General features: G+C 42.2%; 1 protein-coding gene across 1 annotated transcript in view; it reads left to right on the top strand.

Moving 5' to 3' along the window:
* Positions 1 to 920: 920 nt before the first annotated feature.
* LOC124593984 (cyclic nucleotide-gated cation channel beta-3) overlaps positions 921 to 18,408 on the top strand; it is a 177,716-nt gene continuing 160,228 nt past the window's right edge. Inside the window, exon 1 of the mRNA XM_047132335.1 lies at positions 921 to 1,003. Within this exon, the coding sequence (XP_046988291.1) occupies positions 977 to 1,003 (27 nt within the window). The 5' untranslated portion in view covers positions 921 to 976. The remainder of the gene's footprint in view (positions 1,004 to 18,408) is intronic.

Below are 18,408 nucleotides of genomic sequence, written 5' to 3'. Positions count from 1 at the left end.
GGTGTGTGTTCATTCACATCTCCACGCCGTCGAACCATAGCATGCTCAACAATAGTTGAAGCGTGGTCCTATTACTGTCCTACTAAACGTTTAAAACAGAGTACAGTCCCAGTCGCAGGTTGCCTATCTAATGGGTATTAGAGGCAACAAAAATTTTATTTTTAGTACTTCATATAATTATTTACTTAATTGAAAAGTTAAAATGCTTTTGTAATCTACTCTGTAAAAGGTATGATCTTGCATAAAGGTTTAATATGAAGTACTACAGTTACAATTTGTGTTTATGTATTGACACACCAACAATCACAGTGCGCAAATTATACAGAGTACATTCATCCAGTAATTGAGAATGAAAGCAGTTAGGAATCTGTCAAATTTTACACACAATTTCAAACCTTTTCGGAACTTTTTCTCACTGACATCTCCCACAGAATAAAGACAGGGGAGAAATTTATCGCTTGCATTTTCCCTATACCTGCAGTAAAATTCCAGCATCAAGCATGACGTAATAATTTATAGCTTCTTTAATACTAACTCTGTTCGCAACACGTTTTGCAGGCAGTATCCTCATATACAACTGAATATACCTGCAAAATTATATCATTGTACGATACATAATTTAGGAATATGACGTCATAAACACTGAAGTTTCTCAATTCGAACATGGCATGAATTATATTGATCTCATATTCATTCGTTTTTACGTCTGCTTCATTTAATTTTGTTTTCTATTTATAATACGCTCATTATACGCAATTCTCGAATACCTTCACACAAATGAATTTTACCGCCATCTTTGGTCGACTTGGAGTATCGATTGGTCGCGGTTATCGATCGCGACTTCGGCGCGTCCTTCGGTTGTCTCCGCCAAGAGACGTCGCCTCGACCTGCGGCTTACCTGTTTCATCAGCCAGTCGCGATGCAGCCGGCTGCAAGTAAGCTGTCAAGCGGCGTTTGAACGCCGCGACTGCGAGAAATGGACAGAATCGCAGCGCTCAAGAAGGTAAGAGCGAAGGACCTAAAAAGAGAGCTGTCTGTTGAGAAACTGCGACGCCACGCTTACTGTTTTAATTTTCGAGAAACACAGCACACTGGGAAAACTTACTCAGTGTAGTAATTTTTTTTTCTAAGAAAAAAATAACATGCTCGCTCGGGACATTGTTAGGTACATCTACTTGATGGATATTTTTGTTATACGCACGTTGCAAATCTGTTTTAATCTAAAGAGTAATGTTTCCATAAAACTGTAGAGGAGCTCTACGTTGATTTTGCTTTATTAACTGTCATTTAAGCCTTAAGGAGATGACTGTAACATAAGTGTGCCATATTTTGAGCATTATCACGACTACGTAAATTTATTGCCTGACACATTACGAAATTCAGAAAAGTCGTCTCTTTTTTTTTCAGCGCGATGTTGATGTGTTATTGTTAGATCCATTGTGGAACACATGCCGCTTGGATCACTGTTTTTGCCTGCTCTGTTAAAATATAACTACATGATTCTACTGCATTCAATTGTACTTTTTTATGTGCTATAGATTTTGATGTGGTGTTAAATAGTGGCTGAGAATGGTAACATCACTTTAAAATCGAGGCATGCAGGCAGAACAGCATCATACCGTATTTTGGAGTAGTTTGTTACCGGAATGAATATGATACATAAATCTATATCTGCAGTCATAGCCCGCAGACAATTGTGAAGTGCATGGCAGGATACCAGACTCCAGTGTTTCTTCCGGTCCATTCTTGCGTGGACCATGGAAAGAATGACAGTTAAATGTCTCTGTGCACGCTGTAATTAGTCTAATACCGGAATTGTATTTGCGGTGCCTACAGGAGCGCCACTTTGGCGGCTGCATCATATTCTTAAATTGCTCGCTTAACAGCCCCGGATCTACGATATTTCCGAACGACTGTTTGAGACAGCACGCCAAATTTTTAAAAAATCGACTTTTCAGAAATGTGTTCATTTTGTAGCGTACATCTTTGTGAAGGGTTTGATATATAAAACATATACGGGAAAGGAAATGTAAGACATGTTATTTGGTCTTAAGTGTGCCAAAGTGCAGTGCCACGCCCCTTCACACAGGATTCTTCTATCGCACGTTAGCGTATTTCGTTCTGTGGAATTCAAACGTGTATATTTTGTAATGGAAGCCAACAAACCTATATTCGGGACAGTAGAAATTAAAATGTTCAGTGATGCCTCTCCTGCTCCCAGTCAGCCGGTTTGCCAATCTATCCCCTTAAAAAAAACTCACAATTAGTACTGGGTAGGATTGTGACCGGGAGAATAAGAACGCTTCAGAAAATTTGCATTCTTTACTGCCTATTAGCTAACAACTTTCACTTTCGTGTGACATAAAATTAAATATAGGAAACATAAAACCACTAAAGACAAGAGGAAAGCAAGACAGTACACATTTCTTCAATCCATAGATCCCAGCATTTTTTTCTGTGTAATCTTGGTACAACTTTATACGCCGTGCTTTCCTTTCTGCGATAGAATCTATTACCTCACCTAAGTTCATCAAACGTTTTGCAATATGAAAAATTAAAATGTCGTTGTCTAATACTGAAAAAGCTGTTAATATGGATAGTACCCAAGACTGGTGTGGTTCTCGATCTGATCACGTCTATTTTATCATCGTCTACTAGATAAAACGAAATAGGCCTTTCCAATATTGCAGCAATTGTAACACACGCCAAATAAGCGAGACTATTGTGACACAAATGGTCATTTTCATGTACCTCATTACATAAACGCGACAGAATATAATTCACGAAATACCAATATCAAATGCCTGTTAGGCCTACTACAAGCAAAAAGTTTTATGTTAGGAAATAGTTTCACATTTCATTCATACGGTCCAGTTTCTCAAACGTGAGATCGAAACGCAGTAGTACGAAATTTTTATATAAATTTGGAATCGTCATATTCTTCCATATAATTTATGTGATGTCCCCGTTTTTCTCCATTCTCGTTCTAACAAAAAACAAATGGTTCAAATGGCTCTGAGCACTATAGGACTTAACATCTGAGGTTATCAGTCCCCTAGAACTTAGAACTACTTAAACCTAACTAACCTAAGGACATCACACACATCCATGCCCGAGGCAGGATTCGAACCTGCGACCGTAGCGGTCGCCCGGTACCAGACTGAAACGCCTAGAACCGCTCGGCCACTGCGACCGGCTAACAAACAACATTGTTATCACTAACTCTGTAACTTTTCCTGCCATTGCCCAAACCTATTCCTCGCTTAACTTCGCTAACTCTGCCAGAATCACTGAATCAGTTATACCGCGTTTATTCTCTGGTCACGTGCTATTACGTATTCGTACAACGCGTTTTCCGCGCTATTCCGAGAACAGAACTTACAGGGGCTGCTAACCGTGGTCTGTACAACTGGTCCTCAGTAGTGTAGCGATCTGGCGAAAATTTTCTGTCAAAATTTCATTTTCTTGGGTATATTGTGAAGATACACGCAATCTTTCTTACCTGTTATTCTTGTTAGTCGTTTATTTCCACTCTGGTAGTTTGAATCTATGGATTTCGCTAATAATTATAACAACGCTGATCATTCGTACACTATCAACCACATAAACAAACAGCGACTGGCATTCAACGGTTCGTGTTTTTTCGCTTAGAGCCTACACCCCATCCCCTTTTGTCTGCGTGAAAGTTTATTTCTAGATGCGACGGGGATTCCCCTAGCAGAGACACTATGCACGCGCTTACGACTCGTTCAGAAATCAACTTAGGATGTGTTCAAAACCAACTGCGATCCGTTTAAAAATCACATGAATAATCGACAGACCAGCGTGCACTGGATGCTAGGCGCTTTATGAAACAAGGTGTTTTTCTTCAAGTATATGAATTTGTCTGAAATTGCGCCCGGGGCAGTTACCCGGTTTGCCCCCACCCCCCTCTCCCCTCCCCTTCACCGGGTCCGAGCCTCTGCCTTCATACTGGTTCTTGAATCTTCGACAGTAGGCTTTCGTGGGATAGTCGGTGGTTCCCTCCATGCTTTTAATAGTTTACATTTTTTTAGCATTTCTTCGAAGCTCACCCGTTGGTCTAGCACACCTGTCATTCGCGCTTCCCCTTTTTGTACACTTTCAATTTCGTATGGATCACATACGCTTGAGCAGTTTTCTAGGACGGGTTGTGTAAGTGTTTTGTTAGCAATCTTCTTTACACGCTGACTGCATCTTCCCAGCATGCTATCAACGAACCGAAGTTTGTCACCTGCGTTACCTGCCACTGAGCCATTGTGATAGTTCCATTTCATTGTTATTGTTGTTGTAGCGATCAGTCCGAACAATGATTTGATGTAGATATCTCCATACTAGTCTACCCTGTGCAAGCCTCTCCATCTTTCCATTTCATATCCCTACAAATTGTGGTAGTCAGGTGACTTATCCCATTTGTGACTGATATTATAGTCATAGGCCACCACATTATGTGAAGTGCACAATTTTACATTTTGAAAATTTAAAGCAGCTGTCGGTCTTTGCACCACTTTGAGATCTTCTCAAGATCAGCCTGGATACATGTGCAGCTTTTTTCAGGTAGTTCTTCATTGCAGATAACTGCATCATCTAAAGCAATCTGTGGTTATTATTAATACTGCCTGCCAGGTATTAAATGTGCAGTATGGACAGCACAGGTCTCAATATATTTCTGGAGAATGTGTGAAGTTATTCTACATCTGTCGATGCTAGATCCTCCTAACAAGAAGTCCTTCCTAAATTTATTTATACTGCAATCTAGATGATATGGTATGTGTACGAAATGTACTATTGATCATAACAACCTCGCAAAGGCGTGTTGAAGTATCATTTGGGAATTGATGATGCGAGAGATTTCTGCTCATCCATTTTTACACATTGCAAAATTCTCTTAAGAATAGGAGGAGTTATGAAGGAGAAACTTTTCAGTTTGTTTTAAAATTTAACTTTACTGTCTATCAGACGTTTTATCTTACTGGATAAATGATTTTTTTTGGTGGCAGTATTTTGAACCTCTTTTTGTACCAAAGACAACGTTAATGTGGTGTAATGAACGCCATTTTTTCTTCTTGTATGGTAATTATGTACATCATTGCTCCTTTCGAACTGTAGTGGGTTATTTACAACTAGCTTCATGAGGGAATAACTGTACTGTGAAGCAGTAGTCAGAATGTCTAACTTTGTAAAAATGTGTTTACAAGATCGTCATAAGTGAGCACCAAATATAATTATTGCCGCACGTTTTTGAGCAATGAAGACTTCCTTTGTTAAAGATGAGTCACCGTACAACATTATCCCATATGACATCAATGAATAAAATATGCAAAATATTTCGACTTTTAATTTACTGATACGTCTCTCTCCAAGATTTGCAATGACCTGAAGTGTAGATGTGGCTTAATTAAGTTGTTTTGGTGTTCCAAAATGTGTTTTCCAGTTTAATTCTTATCAATGTGGACACAAATTTTTTTGAAGTTCCTACCTTAGTCGTAAATGGTCAGAATGTGGCCATATTTACATGTGTAATGTGAATGTAAAGTAACTCGTTCCACATCACTACAGTTAATCTTACAAATTGTTACACCCAAGTATTTTTGTGAGTTGACTGATTCCAGCCGTGACTCATCGATATTTTAGACATAGGATACTACGTTTTTCCGTTTTGTAAAGTGCAAAATTTTACATTTCTGAACATTTAAATCAATTTACCAATCTTTAAACCATTTTAAAACCTTATCATGATCTGACTGAATATTTGTACAGCTTCTTTCAGATATTACTTCATTATTGGTAATTGCATCATCTGGAAAAAAAAATCTGCGAGGTCATTCATATACGCAGCTTAAACACAAAGGTACCAACACATTTACCTGGGGCACGCCTGAAGTTGACAGACAGCAAGGTAACATGCTCCGTCCTGTAATCCTCAATCTAGTCGCAAACTTCGCATGATATCTCACACGATTGTACTTTCGATAATAAATACTCGTATATAAGTGCTACTGAGTCAAATGCTGTTCGGAAGTCAAGAAATACTGCAGCTACCTGACTTCTTGATCCGTGGCTTTCAGGATGCCATGTGAGAAGAACATGTCTCATCTACGACGAATTCATTAGATCGACCCCGGACTGGATAAGGATGAAACAGAAAATTCTCAACTAAACCATCCCAGCATTCACCTTAAATAATCATCAATAACCAAGGAAAGTCTACGAATTTTGGAAGACCGAACAGCGATTTCAAGACTGCTTCTCAAATGCAAGTTCAGAGTCTTCATCTTTATTAGTGATGGAGGCAACCGAATGAAAAGAATCGATTCAATCGGTTGTGATTTTACATAACAATTGAATTATTCATTCCTTCTTGTGAGTCAAACCACTCTGTGGGAGGTTACTTACTTAATCCTCGGCTCTACACCTTGAAGGGCCTTGGCCTCCATCACAATATCCTGCCATTGTATTTGGTCCATAGATTTTCGTCTACATCCTCTGACACACAGCTTTTTCATGTCTTCTTCAGGTCCGTCCACCCATCTCTTTCTGGAACGTCCCTTCCATCGTCTGCCTCCAGCCTTGCCATCAAAAATTTTAATGGTGGCGACAAAAAGTTGTTCTAGTTCTGCATTCATACGGATGCACCAACCTTCTTGATCGTATAATGGGCCATTTATCTTACGCAGAACCTTTCTGTCCCAATCTTAAGGGATCCTCTCCTCATTTGCAGTCATGGTCTGTGTGTCGGCACCGTACATAACAACCAGTCATGATTGTTTAGTAAATGATTTTAGATTTTCGTGGTAGAAGCGAGCTCCTAAGCGTGGGTAGTGTGCCAAAGTAGCATCTGTTGCCTACTGCTGCTATTGTAGCTTTAACCTCGCCGCTAATGCCATTCGTCTTTGTGATAGTGGATCCAAGGTACTTGAGGTCTCTCACCCTTTCAAACTTCTTGTCGGCTATCCTGAGATTTGGTAGGTCTCGTTCGTTGGTCGTTGACATATATTTGGTCTTTTCGACATTGACTACCAGGCCAAGTTCCCTTGTACATCTCTCCAGTTGTTGATAGGAATCGGTTAGCACAGCAGTGTTTCGTGTGAGTAATGTCACATCGTCTGCGTGAGCTAGGTACTGCAGTGAATGATTAGAAATGGTTCCTTCTATATTTAACTCTGTCTGACTTACTACTTTTTCTAGGCAGACTTTGAATAGCGGTGAGGAGCTATTATCATCCTGTCTCAGTCCCTTCTTCACTTCCGCTTCTCTGGAGATTTCGTCTTGTATTTTTACTTTACAATTGGTTTCACTGAGGATCGTCATAGTAAGTTTGACGAACTTGTTAGGTATTCCAGCTTCTTCCATTACAATCTGCAATGCCATCCTTGACACGCTATCATAGGCTTGTTTAAAATCGATATAAAGCTGGTGTATGTTTATTTGATGTTCATGACATTTTTCAAGTAGTATGCGTAGTGTGAATATCTGGTCAGTTGATGACCAATTTCTTCTAAAGCCACTCTGATGGTCTCCAATTCTCTCTTCCACATAGGGAATGAGCCTTCTAATTAGGATCTTGGAGAACACTATATGTAGTATTTAGCAGGGAGATTCCTTGGTAGGTCTGGCAGTTTAATTTATCACCTTTTTTATGCATGGGGCACATTATAGCCGTCTTCCACTCTAATGGCATGCTCTCGTCCTGCTATACGCTCAGTACTATTTTATGTATTGCTTTCCACAGTGTTTGATTTGATTTGACATGATTTTGGCAGGGAAGCTAAAACAGCTTTGATCTAACCCGCCACTGCCTGCACCGAAACCGAGTTTATTGTGCGGTATCGCTCCCTGTAAATCTAGTAAAGCCAACCAATGCCCTTAAATAGTGCAAGGAGTCTCTTTACCAGTTCTTTGTTAGACACGATTTCTTCAGGTCTAGTTGTCCCGAAAACTATGTGTCTCTTGCTTTCCAACGCAATGCATTCGAAGATTAGGTGTGATTCAGTTTCTTCACTCTTATCACATATCCTACATTTAGGGTCTTCTTCCGTTATACCCATTGTATGTAGGTGATTTCTGAAATTCCCATGGCCGGTCATCAATCCAACCATGAGTTTAATCTCTTTCCTGTTCAAGCCCAGAATTACAGAGCTTCTTTTAAAACACGATTTTGGCATCGTTGCCTTGGCATGTTTTTGTTTATAGACCTTGGTCCAGTATTCTACGTGCTGTCTTCTGAGCCAGTTCCGTAGTTCTAGTTTGATTATAGCCTTGATGATTGTCAGGACAGGTTCGGGTCCAATGAATGGCATCTTTGCCCCCATCCTGGCCATCCGTCGGCTTGTTCATTGCCACCGATCCCTGAGTGGCCAGGGACCCACGCTAGGTTTATCCTATTGCTTCCCACTAGCTCTATCAGAACCTTGTGATATTCTGCAACAATCTTAGATCTTGTTGCAGTAGCTGCCAATGATTTGAGGGCTGCCTGGCTTTCTGAATAGATGTAGATGCTATGATCCTTGCAGCACCTACGCACATTCTCCTCCACAAACGCCCTGATTGCAGTGATTTCGGCTTGGAATACGGAGGCCAGTTTTCCTAGAGAGATGATGCCCCCCAGTCTTGGCTGAACCCCGTACACCCCAGCTCCAGCACCTTGGTCTAATTTCGACCCGTCAGTGAACCAGATAATGTCCCCCATATGGTGTCGAACTGTTTTTTCCCCACTGCTTAGCCAAGCAGGCCACTCTCTGCACCTTTGCAACCTCCTTAGCTGCAGCCAGCTGTTCTACCTTTTTCTCATCTCACTACGACCCTGTAGGAGATCCTAGGTCTAACCACTATGGTGTATATCCAGTGCCACAAGCTCTTCTGGTACTCATTAGAGTACATTTTGCCTTGAAGCAGATGCTCTTAATGTGAGGGGTCCATGTTAGTTTCTCATCTAAGGTTACCTCTAGATATTTCGCTATCCCCTTCACAGGTAGATTTTCATCGAAAAGCCTTAGATTCCAACTTGAGTGTTGGATATGCTTCTTCGTGAATGGTACCACCAACTGTCTTCTTAGGATTAATCCTTAGAACCTGTTTCCTGCATCAGTCTTGCACAATGTCCAGCACACCTTGTGCCATATTCTTGACTGTGTCAGTAAATTTGCCAAGTATTACTATGACAAGGTCATCTGTGTATCCTTGGCAAAAGATTTGTCTGGAATTTAGTTCCTCAATAAGTTCGTTCACCACTAGATTCCACAATAAAGAGGACAAAATGTTTCCTTGTGGACAACCTCTAGTGGTGTTAATTACCATCTTTTCATTCGTCATGGTGGCCTCTACCTTCTTTCCACAAAGCATGGCCCTAGTCCACCTACTTGTAGTGGTCCCTATGTCATGCACCTCTGCTGCCCTAACCATGGAATCGAAAGTTGTGTTATTAAAAGCACCCTCAATGTCCAGGAAGATGCAAAGGGCTATTTCCTGAAAGTGAAGTGCTTTCTCCACTTCCCCAAAGAGTTGGTGGAGAGTTATCTCACATGGTTTAGCTGGTTGATATTCATGTTGGTTTGAATGCAGAGGAGCCTTAGTTAGCCTCCTCTCCCCAACATGTACATTAACCAGTTTTTCCAATGTTTCAAGACTGAAGGAGGACACACTGATTGGTCTCATATCCTTGGCCTTGGTATGATCAATTCTCCCTGGCTTTTGAATAACGACAACCTTCACTGCCCTCCAGGCATTGGGAATGATTCCTGCTGCTAGGCTAACCCTGAATAACCTGCTTAGGACTCATATAAGATTGTCTCCTGCTTGTTGCAGGAGAGCTGGAAAGATTCCATCTGGGCCAGGTGACTTCAATGCTTGGAATGTTCCCATGGCCCATTGGATTTTACTGAAATCGACACACTCCTTGGCTGATTCCCAGTCCTCTCTTAGAAAGCCTGAGAACCATTGTCTCTCAGGGATCGCAATCTGGTCTGCGTTATCCGCCAGAGCATATTGAGAGAAGTGAGTTTTGAGGAGAAATTCCAGCGTCTCATGTGCTGTCTTCGTGTCTTCCCCTTCCTCAACGTACCTCCTGGATATAGTTGGTACTCTAGTGAGGATTTTGTGAAGTCTGCCTTGAGCAGCCATGCCCTCCACTTCCTCACAGAATGCCTCCCAGGATGCCTCCTTTGCTTGTGTAATTGCAAGGTTGTAGTTGACAAGGGCCTCACGATATTTTGCCCATTGTCTTTTACGTCATGCAAGGTTAAACAGTCTTAGTACCTGTCTTCTTTGCATTTCCAAATTGTTGTTCCACCAAGGCACATTCCTATTTGTGCACTTTATGGTGACTGAGCAGTTGTCCTGGTATGAGGACACTGTGACAGAGGTTACAGCCTCGACTACTTCCTCAAACTTTACTGGATTCCTTATCCAGGTTTTAATTTCTGATAAGCTTAAGTCAACGGCCCTCCTATATCAGTCTGTTTTCCTGGGATTCCTATAGACACTGGTCTGTCTGATTCCCATTTCAACCTTGAATTTAATATACCTGTGGTCCAATGAGGATGGATCTAATGCCACATGCCATTGTTTGACGTAGCTGCCCATCATCATGGAATCAAAGGTTATGACAATTACTTCTTCCCTTCTGCTGCTCCTGAATGTAGGTTCATCACTTATATTCAGGACCTCCAAGTTGTTAGACAAGAGAAATTCAAGAAGATACTCACCTCTATCGTTGGTGTCCTTGCTGCCCCACACTAGGTTGTGGGTATTGGCATTGCATCCAACCAACAGTTAGTCCCCTTGCTGATGGCAAACTTCCATCAGTCTCCTCTCCTACAAAGGAGGAGGAGAGCTGTCTTTGTAAGGAAGGTATGCTGAGGACAAAACAACTTCCCTCGTGATACCTTCCTCACATTACTGTATCCTGATGGTTACCATATCCCTGTAACAGAAACCCATCATTGGCACGAAAGAAATTCCATTTCTCACATAAATGCCTGTTCCGGAGCCTCTTAGATTTCTAGCATAAATCAACTTACTTCCAGTACCACAGAGGCCAGATACACCCCCTTTATATAAGTAGGGTTCTTGTATCAGGGCCACGTCCACTTCCTGTCTCCCCAGGTGATAGGTCAGGGCAGCAGTGGTCCCTTTACTGTGCTGCAGATTAATCTGCAGCACCTCAAGTCTCCATCTTGCTGCCATCATTGCTTTTGATGTCTTTGATTACCCTGAAGGCGACCAGTGAGAACCCTAAAAACAATTTCAGGTCTTGCTCTCAGGGACTTCTGCCCAACCTCCACCACCAGGGTTCGTCCTTCCAGTACAGGCTTCTGGTTGATTACTCTCCAATCCTCTGTCGAGACTTTTGGGTTCTGGACACTTATTTCCTCGAACAGTCTTTGGAGAGACATCCTTAAGGATCTTTGGTACCCATATTGATACCTTTGCAGTCTTAAGGAGCTCAGCTGCCGTCTTGACCAGCAGCTTTGCATCCTCCCACAGGGATATGGCTCAAATGGCTCTGAGCACTATGCAACTTAACTTCTGAGGTCATCAGTCGCCTAGAACTTAGAACTACTTAAACCTAACTAACCTAAGGACATCACACACATCCATGCCCAAGGCAGGATTCGAACCTGCGACTGTAGCGGTCGCTCGGTTCCAGACTGCAGTACCTAGAACCGCACGGCCACTCCGGCTGGCCCCACAGGGATATCTTGGACACCTTGTTCTTGAGCCATTCCACTGTATGCACCCCCTCACAGACAAAAATGAGGGCACCATGATCTAGATAGACCCTCCTGGATTTGGGTCCTGGACTATCATCCCTCTCCCCCCTCCCCCAATCTTTTCAAAGAGGGCCATCTGCACAAGCTCCTCCAGCTGCAAGGTGATGCTTACCAATGGAAAGCCTTCTTGGATAACCGCCATGCTACAAACCGAGACTGCAGTACTATAGGTCTGTTTCCCTATTTCTTGCCTCAGCTTTTTCTGGACTCACTTATCCTAAGAGGAGAGTCTTAGATTCCTTCCTTATCCTCTTGTTACCTGTCTTTGACGTTGAGGGGGTCTGCATCTCACCTTCAGTCTGTGACAGTTTTTTCTTGGGGGCCTTGGGCTCAAGCCCTTTTAATTCCCTCGACTTTTGTTTTGGAAGCCATTCATTTCCTTGGAGGTTGCTCGGTATCCCTGAGGCTCCGTTTGTTACACATCTTCCTATGTGCCACGCACCCCTCATCATGGATCGCATCACACCTTGGGTTGGGGAAGGGATTTCGGTAAGGACTAGGAGTGGATAAGGAAGACAGGACGTTGTGGGGCACTCTTAGTCTGGTCCATCAGCTAAGGCCTTTCTCGCAGTAGGTCCTACCTTCGGCATAGTCCTCAGCTTCATGTGGATACGCAAGCCTCTCCACCTGCATGGACAGTTCGTCAAATTGGAGTCCCCCGGAGAGGTTCCACAGTTTTTCCTCACCAAATTTGGGAAGTTCCTCCTGGATCTGACATTCGCCAGGTGCCTTATTGGTTTTTTAAGTCTTAATAGTTTGTATCACATCTTCCAGTGTGGATTCTGAAGTTACGACCTCTGATCCTTAATAAGTTATTTCCATCAGTTCCTCTCGTTCTAATTCTTCTACTTTTGTGTTCGGTAACTTCTGGAAGATTCTGCCATCTGTCAAATATTTTATTACTTTCCCCTATCAGATCCCCTTCTTTACATATTTGTTCTGGTTTGAAACCCAGTTTGCCGGCCGAAGTGGCCGAGCGGTTAAAGGCGCTACAGTCTGGAACCGCACGACCGCTACGGTCGCAGGTTCGAATCCTGCCTCGGGCATGGATGTGTGTGATGTCCTTAGGTTAGTTAGGTTTAAGTAGTTCTAAGTTCTAGGGGACTGATGACCACAGCAGTTAAGTCTCATAGTGCTCAGAGCCATTTGAACCATTTTTGAAACCCAGTTTTTCCTTCTTTAATCATTTGGTACATTTCACGTATTTGCTTCTCTTTCCCCAACTTTTCAATTTCATCTATTTTTTTTCTTGTGCTCTTTTCTTCTGTCTGCAAACCGTCTTAGCTACATGGAGCTTCTCATTATATTCGTTTAGATTTTCTCTAGTTCTTCTCTGAAATAATTTCATTCATGCTATGTTACACTCTGCAGTTCTTCTCATACATTTTTCGTCAAACTAATCCGCCTTACTTTGAGCCTGTACGTGTCCCAAAACCCTTCCAGCTGCCTCGAGAATTGCAGTCTTATATCGTTTCCACATTATTTCAGTGGGTTCATTTGACGTGTCAGTATCGTTCCTAATCCCCACTTCTATTTTCGTCTGATATGCTCTCTGTATTTATTCTAACTGCAGTTTCTTAATGTCAAAACTCTTTTGTTTGAGGCCTCTTTGTTTACTAAGCAGTGTTTACTAAGCCTCTTTGTTTACTTAATTCTCACTAGATGATGGTCTGAATTATAGTCAGCTGCGCGATGGCTCCTGACATCCATTATGTCAAGTCCATGTCTCCAGTCAATCAATATATGATCTATCTGATTTACAGTTTTGTACATCTGGCGACATCCATGTTTCTTTGTGTATCTTTGTCTGTGGGAAACATGTACTGCTGACAGTCGTGTTTTTGCTTATACCGAAATCTACAACCCTAAGTCCATTGTCACTTGATATTTCATGGAGGCTATGTCTTCCTATAGTTGTAGGCCTCTTCTTTTCCTATTTTTGCATTCAAGTCTCCTGTTGGTATCTTAATATCATGTTTGGCAGCCTGTTCATCCATGCCATAAAAGTCGTTCTTCTGTTGTTCATCTGCCTCCTCTGTGGGTGTATGTACATTTATCATTGTTATGTTGAAAAATTTTCCTCTTAATCTTAACATGGAAATACGTTCAGTTATTGGTTTGAAGTGCATCATCGCATGTTTCAGTTCTTTAGCGACCCCAAAACCTGTTCCAAATGTATTCGTCCTCCCGCCACTATAGAAGATAGTGAAATTTCCCGAGCCAATTGTCACCTTCCTTCCACCTAATTTTCTGGAGAACCAACATTTTTATACCGTAGTTGTTTACTTGCGTTAGCAGCTGATGTAGAGCTACAGCTTGGTATAGGCTTCACAGATTCCATTTTCCTATGTACATCACAGAGCGAGGAGGCGCAGTGGTTAGCTCACTGGACTCGCATTCGTGAGGACGACGGTTCAATCCCGGGTCCGACCATCCTGATTTAGGTTTTCAGTGATTTCCCTAAATCGCTCCAGGCGAATGCCGGGATGGTTCCTTTGAAGGGCATGGCCGACTTCCTTCCCCATCCTTCCCTAATCCAATGAGATTGATGTCCTCACTGTTTGGTCTCTTCCCCCAAACAAACCAACCCCTATGTACATCTTTCTTATCCTTTTTTGTTTACTGGGATCATCATCAAAATATCTGTCCAGCTTATTCCTTTGTTAGCATTCGCAACAATTGATTTTTACAGGAGAAGATTGTTGATATTCTGCCCAACCGTTTGGGTGGTTGCCCCTTACAGCTCATGGGGTAGCTGGCTTTATTTTCAGAGGAGCATTTGTAGATCCCTCTACTGACTGCAAGGAAGCAGCTGATGATTGGGGGCTCCTCTGCCTTTCTTCCAAGCCACTGGCCTTCATACCTGCTGGTTTTGGTCCGTCCCAGGTATTTTATTTCCCCGGTACGTTCCATATCTGCAGAGTGTTCCCCTCTCCACCACCCGGGTAGTTACCCGATGAGGGACCAGCAACCCCACACAAGACTCTGTGGGAGCAGCCGAATGAAAACAACCAGAGTCAGTTGTTTGTAGGTTTATGTATCGGTTGAATTATTATTCATTCATTTCTTTTGAGTGAAACCACTCTGTAGGAGCCGCTGAATGAAAACAGTCGAATCAGCTGGTTGGACTGCTCATTCTTTCTTTTCCCCAGTCTGTGGGAGCAAACAAATGAAAACAATCGAATCAGTCAGTTGTAGATTTACATACCAGTTGGATTATTATTAATTGATTTCTTTCTAGTGAAACCAGTCTATAAAAGCAACAGAATGAAAACAATCGACACAGTCCTTCATAGTTTTGAATACTGACACAGATGTTCATTCTTTCTTTTCAAGTGAAACAGGCAGTAGTTTTTCTGTCGATTGAACCATGTATTAGTACTCTAAACTGAAGCCATTCTTTAGCGTTTTAGTTGACTGGTCTATCCATTTATTCGTTGGATGAAAGCAATCTTCAGTACTTTCATTAGCCGAACTAAAGCAGTAGTATTCAGCCAGCGTGTATATGCCCCCAGCGGGTACCCCAAAAGTAAAATAAACGTTATACATATTCATTTAATTATGTAATGAATAGACTAATTCTTCTTTTCATTATTTAAAACTGATTAATGTATTGCTGTGGATTAAATGGCTCTAGATGGGATTTACAAATGGTTCAAATGGCTCTGAGCACTATGGGACTTAACTTCTGAGGTCATTAGTCCCATAGAACTTAGAACTACTCAAACTTAACTAACCTAAGGACATCACACACATCGGTGCCCGAGGCAGGTTTCGAACCTGCGACCGTAGCGGTCGCGTGGCTCCAGACTGTAGCGCCTAGAACCGCTCGGCCACCCTGGCCGGCCTGGAATTTACATGTGACTAATTAAACTTATGTATCGTTGGGTCTACAAAGTTGAACATAAATGTTTCCCAAGGATATCTGAAGAAGGAAGGAACATTACTATATTTTAGCGACTGTTTGCCTTCTGTTTTACCGAAAAGGTGTGAGATGTCAATTAATTACAAACTGTTTGAATTAAGCCCTTAAAGTTTTATTCAGCCATTTATTTGTTTGGAAGGTAAATGCAGGGTGTCCGTTTCAAAACTCACACTTCAAAGAGCCAAGAAAGAAAAATGGAGTAGATATGATACTGAAATTGTACTATATGCGTGAGCGTCTCAAAGAATTTAGATTCCCGCGTCAGACGCTAGAGTGCAGAATGATGTCACGAAGTGAAAATGGCTACATCACAGCAGTGCAAACAAGCAGCATAGTAGTCTGGTTCGCAGAAACAAAATCACCGATTACTGTGCAAAGAAATTATTGTAGGTTGTGTGGATTATGTAAAAACAATTAAGGAATGGTATCGTAAATCCCTGGCAATTAGAAGTGTTCTGAAACATTCTGGCAGCGCACGTTGTAGTGTTTCGGAAGAGACAGCGGAGGACACCAGACAAGTGTTTCTCAGAAGCCCACGTCAGTCAGTTCGGTAGGCATCTAGACAACTTAATGTACCCGGAGTAACAGTGTGTCGTGTAGTACACCAGCGTCTTCGTCTGTATGCTTACAAAGTGCAAATTTCTGCAACATCTGATGCCAAAAGACAAATCACGCGAACAACAATTTGCTACAGATATCCTGCAGTGTACTGACAGGAATGCCAGCTTCATGGAAAGATGTTTATTCTCAGATGAGGCAAACCGTCATACATCAGGAACGGTTGGTCGGCATAATGTTCGAATTTGGGGCTCACAAAATCTGCACACTATGACTGAACATGTTTGTGGTAGCCCTAAATTGAATGCCGTGCGTGAACTAATGCGTGACAGGACTGTTGCACTGTTCTTTTTTTTGCAGAAAACACAGTTGAGTGGGTCAGTGTATCTGGACATGTTGGAGCAGTATGTATATTTTAGATAAAAGACTTGCAATCCAACGTCATCTTTCAAGAAGATGGAGTTCCGCCACATTGGTCAAGGACTGTTTTCAAGTTCCTGGATACGATATTTCCCAATCGCTGGATCTGACACGGGGATCAATGCCTCAATGTCTCCACGTCCCCCCCTCCCCTCCCCACGACATTGCCTCACTTGATTTATTCTTGTGGGAATTGGTGCAGAACCATCTCTATGTGACCAAATTGGACCGTAATCTTATGTTAAGACGTGATACCACTGATGCGATTACACCAGTGACAGAGGATATGTTATGAAGAACATGGCAAGAAAATGAATACAGACTCGATATTCTTTGTGCTGCAGATGGTTCGCATGTAGAGGTGCACTAATGATTATTAAATAACTTCTTTGAGATGCTGTAGCAAATGGTGCAATTTCATTATTATATCTACTGGAGCTTTTTTCCCCTGTGCCTTTGAAATGTGGGAGGTTGGAAAGGTTGGTTGGTTGGTTGGTTTGGGGAAGGAGACCAGACAGCGTGGTCATCGGTCTCATCGGATTAGGGAAGGATTGGGAAGGAAGTCGGCCGTGCCCTTTCAGAGGAACCATCCCGGCATTTGCCTGGAGTGATTTAGGGAAATCACGGAAAACCTAAATCAGGATAGCCGGACGCGGGATTGAACCGTCGTCCTCCCGAATGCGAGTCCAGTGTCTAACCACTGCGCCACCCCGCTCGGTAGGTTGGAAAGGGACACGGTGCATATTGTGCAGAAAATTACGTTACTGGGTGCAAATCATGCTGCTGCAGACAGATGTCTGTTTATATTTTACAACCTTTGAAAAGCAGGAGACGTAGTATTTGATGGGCACAAGGAAGTACTACTCACATTCACATATTGTTACTTCAGTTTCAGAGCAAAGGCTGTATGTAGCCATCACTGTAAACTGGGGTTGGCCAAGAATTCAGCTCGTCATCCGTACCCTGGCACAAATGACATATCGCTCAGCGTGACTGCACATTTCCACCACCACCATGGCACACTGAGTGTGAGGAAAGGATAGAAGGGAAAACTACAAATGCATCGCATTTTAATAGCAGTGCTACTACACTGAATACAACTTGATTTTGTATTTCACATTTCTGAACAATATGTTCACCACATCTTCTGATGTTCATGTTTATTTACGCGGCGTTACTATTTTTTGTTTGGTTACGACGTTTTACAATAGGTGTCTAGAAAATCCGTTGCAAAATTTTGCAACGTAATTTGTAAAGAAACAGTATTCATGACACTCAAATAAATAAAAAGATCTTGGACTATCATCATGTAAAAATAGACGCCCGTAAAAGCAACTGGTTGAAGCTAATTCATTATAAATTACTTTCAGTTTTAAGAGTTGCAGTGTTCTAATGCGACCACAGCGGGCAAGAATTAATTGATACGAGAAAGAACAGCAAAAAACACGGCAATGAGATACGACGAACTCTCAGTCGACAAGCAATTAGGATTTTCGTAGCGATTTTTGGCCACTGGCGCGTTATTCGCGTGTTACTCAAATTCAGCGACGGTGAAATGGTATTTCGCGTGCGTGGAGAAAAGCTTCACTGTTCCCCGTTTCGAGCTGCAAATCCGAGGCGAGCCGAGCGTTGGTGCTGTCATCAGAAAATGTGTCCTGGGCAGGGTACAATGCGAACACCTCTCTCTCTCTCTCTCTCTCTCTCTCTCTCTTTCTC

The sequence above is a fragment of the Schistocerca americana genome, chromosome 2 (assembly GCF_021461395.2).
Source record: "Schistocerca americana isolate TAMUIC-IGC-003095 chromosome 2, iqSchAmer2.1, whole genome shotgun sequence".
In the NCBI taxonomy this organism is placed as follows: domain Eukaryota; kingdom Metazoa; phylum Arthropoda; class Insecta; order Orthoptera; family Acrididae; genus Schistocerca; species Schistocerca americana.
Note: the sequence above shows the minus strand (reverse complement) of the source record. Positions and strands in the feature narration are given on the sequence as shown.